This window comes from Colobus angolensis, unplaced genomic scaffold (genome assembly GCF_000951035.1).
Source record: "Colobus angolensis palliatus isolate OR3802 unplaced genomic scaffold, Cang.pa_1.0 Scaffold33, whole genome shotgun sequence".
Classification (NCBI taxonomy): Eukaryota; Metazoa; Chordata; class Mammalia; order Primates; family Cercopithecidae; genus Colobus; species Colobus angolensis.
The window spans coordinates 12,081,634-12,093,384 of record NW_012116599.1 but is presented as its reverse complement, the minus strand read 5'-3'; the positions used below and the strand labels follow the sequence as shown (position 1 = coordinate 12,093,384).

Here is an 11,751-nt window from a genome sequence, read left to right as displayed (position 1 = left end):
AATACAGAAAGACTCTAAAATAAAATGAACTTTCTTTGGAAATAGGGATTGCAATGGGAATAAGCAGGCCATAGGAAAGCACGTGTGAATTTAGGGAGGTGAAGGAAGACAAAGGTTTTTAAAGGAAAATGGAGGAAGATCACGGGATTGTTTTGAAATATTTATCCTTGGCTACAAGGATCAAGGAAAAGAGTGGCACCAGTCTGAGGTTGGACAGGAGTATTTTTTGGTGAAAGGGTAGGAAGGTCTTTGTGCAAGGTGGCACTGGAGCCTGGACCACTGGCATCACCCACTGACCCACAGCCTCAGCTTCCCTTTTGGAGACACTGCAGGGGAGCCAAGGAGCTGGGCCTCGGACCCCTCTTTATTGGCAGTCTGTGCAGGGTGACCAGGACTGTGTGGTCAGAGGCTAAACCCACGTCACCTCCAATAGGCTGCGATTGCTGTGCTCTGGGTCAACTGTGCATTGCTACCATGGGGCCGCACTCGCAGCCCCAGGCCTTCTTCCGGCAGGGTGCTCCGTTGCTCTCCCTGGGTCAGGAACTAGGGGAAGAGAGCGAGGCCAACCAGAAGCCCAGATGCCCGTGGAGATCCTGTACAGGGGTTCCCAGGAGGACAAGGAAGCTCCCTGGTGAAGGTGCGCTCCGCGCAGGCGCTGTGCGGGCAGCCCAGGCACTCCGTTAGGGTTCCCTTATCCTTTAGGAGGAGTTCTCCCCGGGCGGTGCTCTAGGGCTATGGGCTGGGGCATGACGGCCCCCAGCTGCGTAGCTCCAGCTCCTTTCTAACCGGCCGGTGGGCAGCTCAGCTTGGGGACGCGGGATCCGAAGGGACCCCTCCCAGGAGTACCCGCTGCCTTTACTGGTCCTGGGACAGGGCTGGACCCCGCGGGCTGGCGGCTCGGCGGCAGAAAAGGCAGGGGGCGCTGGGAGACAGCGACTGCCCATGCAGCTCTGTTCAGGCTCAGGCTCTGGTTCGGAGCGGACCCGCTAGGCCAGGTCCTGCTCAGGTGCTCACTCGCCAGGTAAATGGCGCCGAATCCCTGCAGCAGTCACCACCGTCTCGGCCGCTGCGCAGAGCCTCCCGACATCCTCTGCTCGCGCCCCGCGGGAGGTGAAACTTCGCCCAAGTTTGGATTCTGGGAAGAACCTATTGAAGCCAGGAGTGGCTCGGGTCGGGGTCACAGACGGGGAGTGGGGGTGGGTGAGGGACGGAGCCGGTCGCCATCAGGGCCGCCCAGGGGGTGGGCTGTGTATCCACGACCCTGGGGCGTTGGCGCTCGCCCCTGGGGAAGGGGCGGGTGGGCCGTCGGGCCACCGAGCAGAAGAAGCCAGCGAGCGGGGTTGGAGTGGTCGATCCCGCGGACTTCCGCGAGGACAAAGTTTGGTTCTTTGGCCACTTTGCGGAGCCTCTGTCTGTGTTCAGCGCGGAAAACTGAAAGTGCAGCATAGCCGCGCTCCTGACGGCACCTCCTCACTCCAGCCTCCGCTCTTTCCCCTACATTCCGCCCGGCCTTGGCTGGGGCAGGTCTTGGACCAGAAAGGCGAAGAGAAGAGGTACGGGCCTTTCAGTGAAGGCCCACTACGTGCCAGGCACCGTGCCCAGCGCCTCCCCCTTCCCATCAGGGCCCTCCCAACCCAGGGACCCGCACGTGTGTGCAGAGAGGGGGACAGGGGAGAAGACTCCACTGTGCACGCGGAGGTGGTGGCCCCGCCAAGCCCTCCTGGTCCCTGGTTTCCCCAGTGAAAGAGGCCCGCGGCTGGGGCCTCTGCACCCAGGCCTATTTCTCTCCTCGCAGTGCCCAGGAACCCCGTCGGGCTGCGGCGCCTCATGAGCTTGCCTCTGTCCTTCTGGCAGCTGAGGCCCCAGGGGCCACGCTGAGGCCCACGAGGAGGCTGGAGGTCAGGCGCATCGCGTAGCCCAGGTGGCCCAGGGCTGCACCCCGGCGGCCTCGGCGCCATGGAGTCCTCGTATTCGCTGATGGCGCACTACGATGAGTTCTAGGAGGTCAAGTATGTGAGTCACTGCGGCGCGTGGGGCGCTTGCGGGGCCTTTCTGCCCCCAGGCCACCGGGCCCAGGCCGGGCTGCAGCGCTGGAAGCAGCTTGCAGCGAGCCTGCTGTCGGGTTGGTGTTTGCAGCCGGCCTCTGCTCCATCCTGGCGGCTATGCTGGCGCTCAAATACCTGGGCTCGGTCGCGGCCGGCGGCGGCGCCTGTCCTGAAGGCTGTCCTGAGCGCAAGGCCTTTGCGTGAGCCGCTCGCTGCCTGGCAGCCAACCTGGACGCCAGCATCGACCCATGCCAGGACTTCTACTCGTTCGCCTGCGGCGGCTGGCTGAGGCGCCACGCCATCCCTGACGACAAGCTCACCTATGGCACCATTGCGGCCATCGGCGAGCAGAACGAGGAGCGCCTGCGGCGCCTGCTGGCTCGGCCCAAGGGTGGACCCAGCGGCGCTGCCCAGCACTAGGTGCACGCCTTCTTCCGCTTGTGCCTTGAGATGCGCGAGATCGAACGATTGAACCCGCTGCCCAGGCTGGAGATCATCGATGACTGCGGGGGCTGGGACCTGTGCGGCGCGGCGGCGCGGCGGAGGGCCCGGGGGTCGCTGCGGAATGGGACCTCAACAGGCTGCTGTAAAAAGTGCAGGGCATGTACAGCACCGTCGCGCTCTTCTCACTCATGGTCAGCCTGGACGACAGCAACTCTTTCCGCTACGTCATCCGTGTGAGTGCGCGCTCGGAGCGCCCAGCCAGCGGCCGCGGACCCAGGGCGCAGTGGCCTTGCCCAGGGGTTCCTACGCGCTGGAGGAAGGTGCGCGAGAGGAGAGGAAGGGAAAGCAGTGGAGGAGGTGAGGGAGGGCACAGCGGCCGCGCGCGGGAGGAAGTCGTAAGTAATTTCCCTGGGGTAACTTCGGTGTTTAGCGGGGCAGTGGGAGCAGCCATTTCCCAGCTCTCTGGCAGGCAGTGAGGGCGGGGTGGGGGGTGGAGGGAGTGCACAGCAATATATTCAAGCTTGTGTACAAAGCATTTGAGGTCAAGTTGAAGAAATAACTTGAAGAATGGTCTCACAGCAATTACAAACAAATAGCCTTCGGCAATTACAAGAAGGCTTTCAATGACTGAACCCGAATACTTGGTTGCCTGGGTTAAACATACGCATTTGAGTGATGGCCGCTATATTATTTTTTGTAACTGATTGCTAGGCTTCTGTAAATGGCTCTGTGCTGCCGCCCAAAGCATTTATGACCAGGGAAGAAGGAGAGATGCTTACCTTGCATTAGATAACCAGCGAGCTCTAAGAATTAAAGAAGGGGGAGATGTGGGGGGTGCATCTGAGCTCCAGGCATGGAAAAATACTCAGGCACTGTGTGTACGTTGTTTGTGCGTGAGAATGTAGCTCCTTGCCTTTGAAAACAGGACAAGGAGTGGAATGTGTGATAAGGAGCGCTGAAAACAGCCTCCTAAGAATGTGGTCTGAGTGCTTTTACAAGGCCATATGTGCCTCAGGACCCCACGGCAAAAACCCATCTGGTGGATGTTTGTACTTTAACAAGCCCTCTAATAAATACTTGGCGGACAGATTTTGGGGCAGCACTCTCTCAGAGGAGCTGCTCCCTGCCCTGCTCAGCTGGAATTGTCTGAGTACTTCACTCTCAGCGTTCACAGCAGCTACAAGCTGCAAGTGGTGACCCTAACGTGACCACCTTGAAATTATGCGTGGAGCAGGTCGACTCATCAACTTTTGGAACTAAAAATACCAAAAATTAGCCGGGCGTGGTGGCGGTTGCCTGTAATCCCAGCTACTCAGGAGGCTGAGGCAGAAGAATTGCTTGAACCCAGGAGGCAGATGTTGCAGTGAGCCGAGATCGCGCCACTGCACTCCAGCCTGGGCAATACAGGCGAAAGTCCGTCTCAAACAAAACAAAACTCATGCTAAGGAAAGAGCATATTTTTGAGCAGAAGTTTGAAAATATTTTCTCTGACACTTGATTTTGAGGTAAACAATGTATTGGACTCATAAACATACCTACACAGGAAAAGGAAGCTTGAGAACAGAATGATCTAATTTCAGAATAATCTTTTTCCTCCCCCTCCTCCTCCTCCTCCTCTTCTTCGTCGTCTTCCTATTCCTCTTCCTCTTCTTCCTTCTTCCTCTTCTTCTTCTTGAGATGGAGTTTCACTCTCCTCACCCAGGCTGGAGTGCAGTGGTGCCATCTCAGCTCACTGCAACCTCTGCCTCCTGGATTCAAGCGATTCTCTTGTCTGAGCTTCCCGAGTAGCTAGGATTACAAGTGCCTGCCACCACACCTGGCTAATTTTTGTATTTTTAGTAGAGATAGAGTTTCACCATGATGACCAGGCTGGTCTCAAACTTCTGATCTCAAGTGATCCACCTGTCTCGGCCTCCCAAAAGGCTGGGATTACAGGCATGAGCCACAACGCCTGGCTAGAATAATCTGTTGTTAAAACGTCTTCACTTTTAAAATATAGAAGTCCTTGGGTGTGAGCGCTCATGCAAAACGTAAACATGCAGCACCTCCACATTGGTTAGAAAGAGGAACTTCCTAACCCACTGACAACTGGGAAGATAGAAATATACTAGCTGGATTTTACCAGAATCTTTGCATATTTGGTGAATGGAATGTAACAATGAGTGTGATGATTTAGTAAGGCCAGCTAGTGGTGTCTACCTTCTGTTCACCTCCCATGTTTTTATGACAGCCACTAAAACCTAGAATTGAAAAATAAAAATAAAAAACTGTCCTGAGAGAGCCAGGTACTCAAATAGATGTATATATTTTTCCAGACAGGGTCTTGCTCTGTTGCCCAGGCTACAGTGCAGTGGAGCAATCTTCTTTCACTGCAGCCTCAACCTCCCTGGGCTCAGTTGTTGTTTTTGTAGAGACGGGGTCTCACTATGTTGTCCAGGCTATTCTCGAACTCCTGAAGTCAAGTGATCCCACCCTGTCTTCCTGCCAAAGTGCTGGGATTGCAGGTGTTGAGCCGCCATGCCTGCCAACTAGATATTTTACAATGTTAAATTAATTTTCATGTGCAAGGACACATTCAGTCATACTAATATTTCTAGTGAGCACAAAATGCTTGCCTTTTTTTTTTTTTTTTTTTCCTCATAAGACAGAGTCTGGGTCTGTTGCACAGGCTGGAGTACAGTGGTGTGATCTCAACTCACTGCAGCCTCCCAGGTTCAATCGATTCTCCTGCCTCAGCCTCCCAAGTAGCTGGGTGCTGACCACCACGCCCGGCTAAATTTTGTAGTTTTAGTAGAGACCGTGTTTTAGTTTAGACCAGTTTTAGTTTTAGTTTCACCATGTTGGTTGGGCTGGTCTCAAACTCCTCACCTCAGGTGATTCTCTCACCACAATCTCCTGAGTAGCTGGGTCCGCAGGCATGGGCCACGAGTCTTGGCTAATTTTTGTCTTTTTTGTAATAGTGTAAAATTTGCTGGAAAATGTGGTTGATTTCACCTTTAATTCTTTTCAGCCGGACGCGTGGCTCATGCCTGTAATCCCAAACTTTGGGAGACCGAGGTGGGCGGATCACCTGAGGTCAGGAGTTGGAGACCTGCCTGGCCAACATGGTGAAACCCCATCTCTACTAAAAATACAAAAACTAGCCAAGCGTGGTGGTGCACACTTGTTAACCCCTAGCTACTTGGGAGGGTGAGGCAGGGGAATGACTTGAACCCGGGAGGAGGAGGTTGCAGTGAGCCAAGACAAGATCATTGCACTCCAGCCTGGGCAACAGAGTGAGACTGCCTCAAAAAAAAAAAAAATTCTTTTCAAGGTTCTCTTGGGGCAGGTGTGGTACTCACCAAGCATGGCTGTATTGGGATAGGTGCTCCCGAATGCTTTTGGAAGGTCAGAAACACCTGGACTCAGCTCCTTCCCTGAAGGGGTGGCCTGCCCCTCCACACCTGTGGGTGCTTCTCGTTAGGTGGAAAGAGAGACTTGAGAAAAGGAAATAATACACAGAGACAAAGTATAGAGAAAGAAAAGCGGGACCCAGGGGACCGGCGCTTAGCTTACAGAGGACCCACGCCGGCACCGGCCTCTGAATTCCCTTAGTATTTATTGATCATTATCTTTACCATCAAAGAAAAAGGGAAGTGGCAGGATAACAGGGTCATCGTAGGGAGGTCAGCAGTAAGACATATGAACAAAAATCCTTGTAACATAAATAAAATTAAAGGAAAATGCTGTGCCTTGAGATGCATATGCGAACATCTCCATAAACCTTTTAGCAGAATTGCTCCAGCAAGCCCCACCTTATTCCTAAAGGCGGTTTTCTCCTTGCTTAGTAAATAAACCATTGCCCAGGGAGGGGCAGGAGACAAATGTTTTTCTCTTTTTTGAGATTTAAGAGAATGGTGATGACCTTTAACCACAAGCAGCCTTTAGGCACTTGTTTAACAAAGCACATTCTGCACAGCCCAAAATCCTTTTAACCTTAAGTCACCTTAGCACATGTCTCTGGCAAGGACAAAGTTGGAGGTAAGGTCACAGATTAACAGCATCTCAAATACAGAGCCCAATGGAGTCTCTTATGTCTACTTCCTTCTATATAGACACAGTAACAGGCTGATCTCTTTCTTTTCCCCACACTTCCCCAGCTCTCACCTCTACCTACTACCCTCCAGCACCCCCACCATCTACCCAAAAGACAAGACCCTTCTTCTGGCAGCAGCCAGAGTACTCATTTTCCTCCTAGGGCGGGTCACAACCCTACTCAAAGACCTCCAACCACATCCCTTTACTCAGACTTCACACTCCCCCATGCTCCCCCCACCCTCTTGACCCCTCAGATTTATCCCTCTACCCACCTACCCTCTAATCCAGCCCTTGGCCTCCCAGAGCACCTGCTGGCACTGCCCCAGGGCCTTTGCACTGCTGTGCCGCCTTGCTCAAGCCCCACTCTGTTCAGGTCTCCTGCTGAATCGTCTGCTCCTCAGCAGCCCCTCCTGGCCTGCGTTGTCCACCCCTCCAGACACTGTGCCCACAGGCACTCACGATTTTTCTCCTAGGAAGTAGTACCGGCATTACACTGTCTAACACTTCCTTTTCTTACTTGTTTATTTATTTTTCTAATTAATTAATTTATTTTTGAGGCGGAATCTCGCTCTGTCACCCAGGCTGGAGTGCAGTGGCATGACCTCGGCTCACTGCAACCTCTGCCGCCCAGGTTCAAGCGATTCTCCTGCTTCAGCCTCCTGGGTAGCTGGGACTACAGGCGCATAGATAAGGGGTTTCACTGTGTTAACCAGGATGGTCTCCATCTCCTGACCTCATGATCTGCCCACCTGGGCCTCCCAAAGTGCTGGGATTACAGACACTTCCTTTTATTATTGCTTTGTCTCCCAGGAGAGCGGAGGCCCTGGGGAGGCATGGGGAGTCTTCCCTGTTGAGAAATCTATGCCCAGTGTCCAGATGTCCGGGGAGGGACCTTTGGCTCTCGACTGCTGCCCTGCACCCAGGGCTTCCCAGGAGCTCCTTGATCTCAGTTGGGTGCTGAAATTGGCATTTGGAGGTATGGAACATCTGAGTAGTTGTGATTTGGGGCAAGCCTCTGCCATGAGGCAGAGGGCCCCTTGGAGGGGTACAGGAGTGTGGAATTAGCTCAGTGCAGGGCAGCCGAAGGCTGTGTCAAAATCCCCCTGGGGTTCCCCACCCCAGCAGCCTCCTTGGCTGGCAGGGTGGCAGGAAGCCACGCTTCTCCAGGCGTCCTGAAGCTCCCGAGTCCTCAAGTCCCACAAGTGATTCAAGGACTGAAGCGAAGGTCAGCGGGGTGCGGGGTCCGGGTGCTTCTCTTCCCCAGAAAGGGAGCCTACCTGGTACCCAAGGACTATAGGTGGGGGCTGGATGGCCTGAGCTCCCTTCTTTCCTGGGGTGCAGGCAGCCACAGAGCACAACCTGCAGTCCCTGGGGTTGGGGCAGGGAGTCCAAGAGTAGCCAAGGGGCAGCTTTGGTGTCATGGGCTCAGTCCCCAGGGCGCACGAGGAGATGAAGGTTCCATGGCAGGACATCTGTGTGGCGACTCCGGGGGTGATGACTCGGGGGTGGAGGCCGGGCAGGACGACAGGAGGTGGGGAGCAGGAGAACTCCAAGATGGGTAAGCAGGAGCCCCAGGGATGGGACACTCAGGGAGCAGTGACCGTCCCCAGCAGCAGCAGGGCCCCAGCCAGAAGAGGTAGGGACTCAGGGACCGCGGAGCGCCCAGGGTGTGCGGCGTCGGTGGTGCCGGCGGGGGGCGCTAGGTCGCAGGCCGTGTAGGGCTCCAGGCAGGCGGCAAAGGCCATGACGTGCGCTACGAAGCTCTGCTCCTGCACGCCATGAACCAGGTGCGCCTGCGGGCCGCGCGCGAACACCGCCACGTCCTCGCCTGCGTGTGTCTCTTCGTCCAGGGGCACTGCCGACTGCTGCCGGTACTCGGGGCTCCCTGGTAGGAGAGTTCAGTTCCGGTAGGAGGGTTCAGTTCCAGGCAGACAGAAGGTGACCCCTTCCTACCAGTCCCCCATCCTTGGCACCCTGGTCCCCCTCAGGGGACGACCCCGCGGCACTTACTACTCTCGCTCTCGGTAACATCTGGCCGGGCGCCGTCCTTGATCACATAGCCCGGACCGTTTCCGTATAGGAGGGCCGTGTAGGCCTTCCTGTCCTGGGCCTTGCCAGGTGCCAGCCCTGCAGAGAGAGGGGTCCCTGTGGTTGAGCTGAACACAACTGTGGAGTGCCACCCACGTGCTGGGCACCGCCACTTTTTGCCTGGTCAGGGGCTTAGTCCTCAGGAGACCCTTCAGGGCTGGTGCCAGCATTACCCTATTTGACAGAGGAGGAGACTGAGGCTCAGATTTCACCCACGTAATTGATGCAGCAGCACCTGCCACTCTCCCCAGGCCTACCAAAGATAGAGCTCCCTCGCAGGGGGTAGCCACCAAAGGAGAAGACGTGGGAGTGGTCAGCGGTGACGAGGGTCAGCGTGTCCTCCTCGCTGGTGAGCTGGCCTGCCCTCTCAATGGCATCATCGAACATGACCGCCTCAGTCAGTGCCCGGTAGGCCCTGCTTTCGTGATGACCGTGGTCAATGCGACCGCCTGCAGGAAGGCCAGAGAGGGGTGGTGCTGAACCTGCCCTGCTCCAAACCCCAACCCCCACTCCCCAGGGGCCACCACGCACCCTCCACGAAGAGGAAGAAGCCGCGGGGGTTCCTGCTTAGCAGGCGCAGGGCAGCCTCTGTCATCTCCATCAGGGAGGGGTCCAGTGTGGAGTCTCGGTGGATCTCATATTTCATGTCTCCGGGCTCAAAGAGACCTGTGGGACAAGGGGTCCCATGGTGAATGGCAGGCGGCGGGTGGGAGGGTGCTGGCAGATGTGCACATGGGGTCAGAAGGTGCCATCTGAGGCTGTCTGAGGGATGCCAGGGCAGGAAGGGGGTCATTACCCATGAGGTGGGTCACAGACGGGTCCAGGGAAGCCTGCATGAGCTCAGTGCGGTTCCACACGTACCGGGCACCCTGCAGGGAGGGAGAGGGCCAGGCCTCAGCCCACAGCCCTGAGCCCCACACCTCTGCCCTTCCCCTGCTGTGCCTCCTGCACCGGCCAGCCCCCATCACCTGGTGCTTCGCCAGCCATTCCTGCACCAGGTTCTTCCCATCCATCCTGGTCCCATCCTGGCTGTAGTCATGTGGGTACTCAGGGTCTGGAGCCCCCAAGCGAAACATGTACTTTCGGCCTCCACCTAGGATCACCTGGGAACAGAGGATGGGGCACGTGGGTTTGGGGCCTGGCTGGCCCTGTGCCACTTCCTCCTGCACAGCCCCTGGCTCCCCTCCCCAAGGCTGTGGGAGTGGTCCGGCCTGGGCTGCACCTTCTACCCCCCCAACCCCACCTCCAGACCCTGCTGACCCAGATCAGGCCGTTGGTTGCCTGGGTCTGAGCTGGTGCCCCCTCCTACTCTCTGCCCAGCCCCAACCCTTGGCCCTGGGGTCGCACGTCAATGTCCATGTTGGAAATGAGCTGCGTGGCGATGTCCTTGCAGCCCTCCCGGCGGGCCGAGCCAGGCATGTTGGCGTCCGAGTACCAGTTGCGGTTCACCGTGTGGGCGTAGGCACCGGCTGGCGAGGCGTGCTGCACCCGTGTGGTGGTCACCACTCCCACTGACTTCCCTAAGGGTGACAGAGGTCAGGATATGTGACCAAGGTCTGTGACCTGGCCCTGATCCCGCAGCGGGCCCCAGCTCACCTGCTTTCTTGGCCCGGTTCATCACGGAGATGACCTCGTTGCCGCGTGTCGTGTTGCACTGGTTAAAGCGGGCGGCTGCGCTCAAGCCAATGGTCTGGAAGTTGCCCTTGACCCCGCACAGGTAGGCCGTGGCTGTGGCTGCGCTGTCTGGCACATGCTTGTCTACACTGTATGTCTGGGGACAGAGACACTGGGAGCTCTTCTCTGGGGCAGACACACAGACCCTGATCTGTGTCCTCTGGGATTCCAGCTGCCCCCAGCTCCTTACTGGAGGCCCAGCTGTTTAGGTCCCTCTGTCCTACCACACTCCATAGCCAGGATACCCTTCTCTGCTTGAAGACTCTAAGGTGGCCCAGCCCTTACCTTGGACAGAGCCACGTACGGGAAGTGGTCCATGGCCAGGGGGGTCTCAGGCCCCAGTGTGCCCTTCTTCTGCCCCTTTAGGATCCTGGCGGCTGTCACCGTAGACACCCCCATCCCTGAAGGAACAGAAATGTGTGAGGCTTGGGCCCCAGGGTTGTCCTGGAACCACCGAGGGTCCGGGCGCCGGGGCTGTGAGGGCTGCGGGGATGGACAGGCCTTGCTCACTCACCATCGCCCAGGAAGAGGATGAGGTTCTTGGCAGCTGTCTGGATGGGCTGCAGCTTCTTGGCGGCACCCAGGGCCTCGGCTGCCTGGCGGTTCCAGAAGTCTGGGTTCTCCTCCTCAACTGGCCAGGGGGGAGAGCAAAGATCAGGTCAGCCTGGGCTGGGGGGTGCCCTGTGTGTGTGTGTACGGGCAGCTAGGGGAGCCTCATTACCTGGGATGATGCCCAGGGAGAGCTGTAGCCTCAGGCCCAGCAGCAGCAGCAGCACCCAGGACCTCCGCATGTCTGGAGGGCGGCAGGAGAGTGGTGTGGCAGGAATTCCAGGTATGGAGCGTGAGCTGCACTCCAGGCTGCCTGGGTTTAAATCAGGGAGAACTGTGTCCCGGCTTCTCCCCTTGTTGCCACCTTGACCCCGCCCATCCTCTTGACATGAAGCCACACTGGCTGAAGGGAGTGGCAGGGTGCGGCTGGGCTGGGCCAGGCTGGGGTTGGGGTCCTGAGAAAGGCAGCTCAGGGTGGGACCAGGTGTCGCTCAGGGAAGGAAGATGCCATCTGGGTGAGTGTGGTGTGCATCCTGCAGCCAGGAGCCCCTCCCCCAACCCCTGCTCACTGTGTCTTGTGTGGAACAAGACACCATGTCACTCATTCATGCACCCGTTTTTCTTCTATATTTCCCAGAAGCTGGAGCCAGGCTCTGTTCTGCTGTCGAGAGGAGGGGAGGCTGGAAGCACACAGCCCGGGCCAGGGCCTGGGTTCAGCCTACTGGTGCCAGGAGCCTGGGCCCAGTGGGAAAGGGGCACGTGGGGGACTTTGCTGCCCTGGCACCCCTTGCTTCAACATCTGGCCTTGGCCTGGACAGGTGGGGCTGGCAGGAATCCGGGCCCAGAGCTCTAGGGCTGTGGGCAGCTGTGGGTC

General features: G+C 57.3%; 1 protein-coding gene and 1 pseudogene across 1 annotated transcript; one reads left to right on the top strand and one right to left on the bottom strand.

The window, feature by feature from the left end:
- Window positions 1–1,956: 1,956 nt before the first annotated feature.
- LOC105518881 lies at window positions 1,957–3,697 on the top strand (annotated as a pseudogene).
- Window positions 3,698–7,054: 3,357 nt separating this feature from the next.
- On the bottom strand, window positions 7,055–11,378 carry ALPP (alkaline phosphatase, placental). Its single transcript, XM_011951999.1, has 11 exons — window positions 11,050–11,378; window positions 10,843–10,959; window positions 10,614–10,729; window positions 10,251–10,425; window positions 10,002–10,174; window positions 9,623–9,757; window positions 9,451–9,523; window positions 9,186–9,320; window positions 8,912–9,103; window positions 8,577–8,693; window positions 7,055–8,451 (listed from the first exon to the last, which is right to left on the bottom strand). Exons 1-11 carry the CDS (start codon window positions 11,117–11,119, stop codon window positions 8,153–8,155), a joined length of 1,602 nt encoding a protein of 533 aa, XP_011807389.1. The 5' UTR covers window positions 11,120–11,378; the 3' UTR covers window positions 7,055–8,152.
- Between the last annotated feature and the right edge of the window lie 373 nt (window positions 11,379–11,751).

Bases quoted from the DNA above. Each gene is read 5' to 3' on its own strand.
- ALPP (XM_011951999.1), bottom strand. From the start codon at position 11,119: ATGCGGAGGTCCTGGGTGCTGCTGCTGCTGCTGGGCCTGAGGCTACAG. The intron at 10,730-10,842 runs GTGAGTGAGCAA...CTGTTCCTTCAG, and splicing joins CATCCTCTTCCTGGGCGATG to GGATGGGGGTGTCTACGGTG. The intron at 10,426-10,613 runs GTAAGGGCTGGG...CTCTGTCCCCAG, and splicing joins CGTACGTGGCTCTGTCCAAG to ACATACAGTGTAGACAAGCA.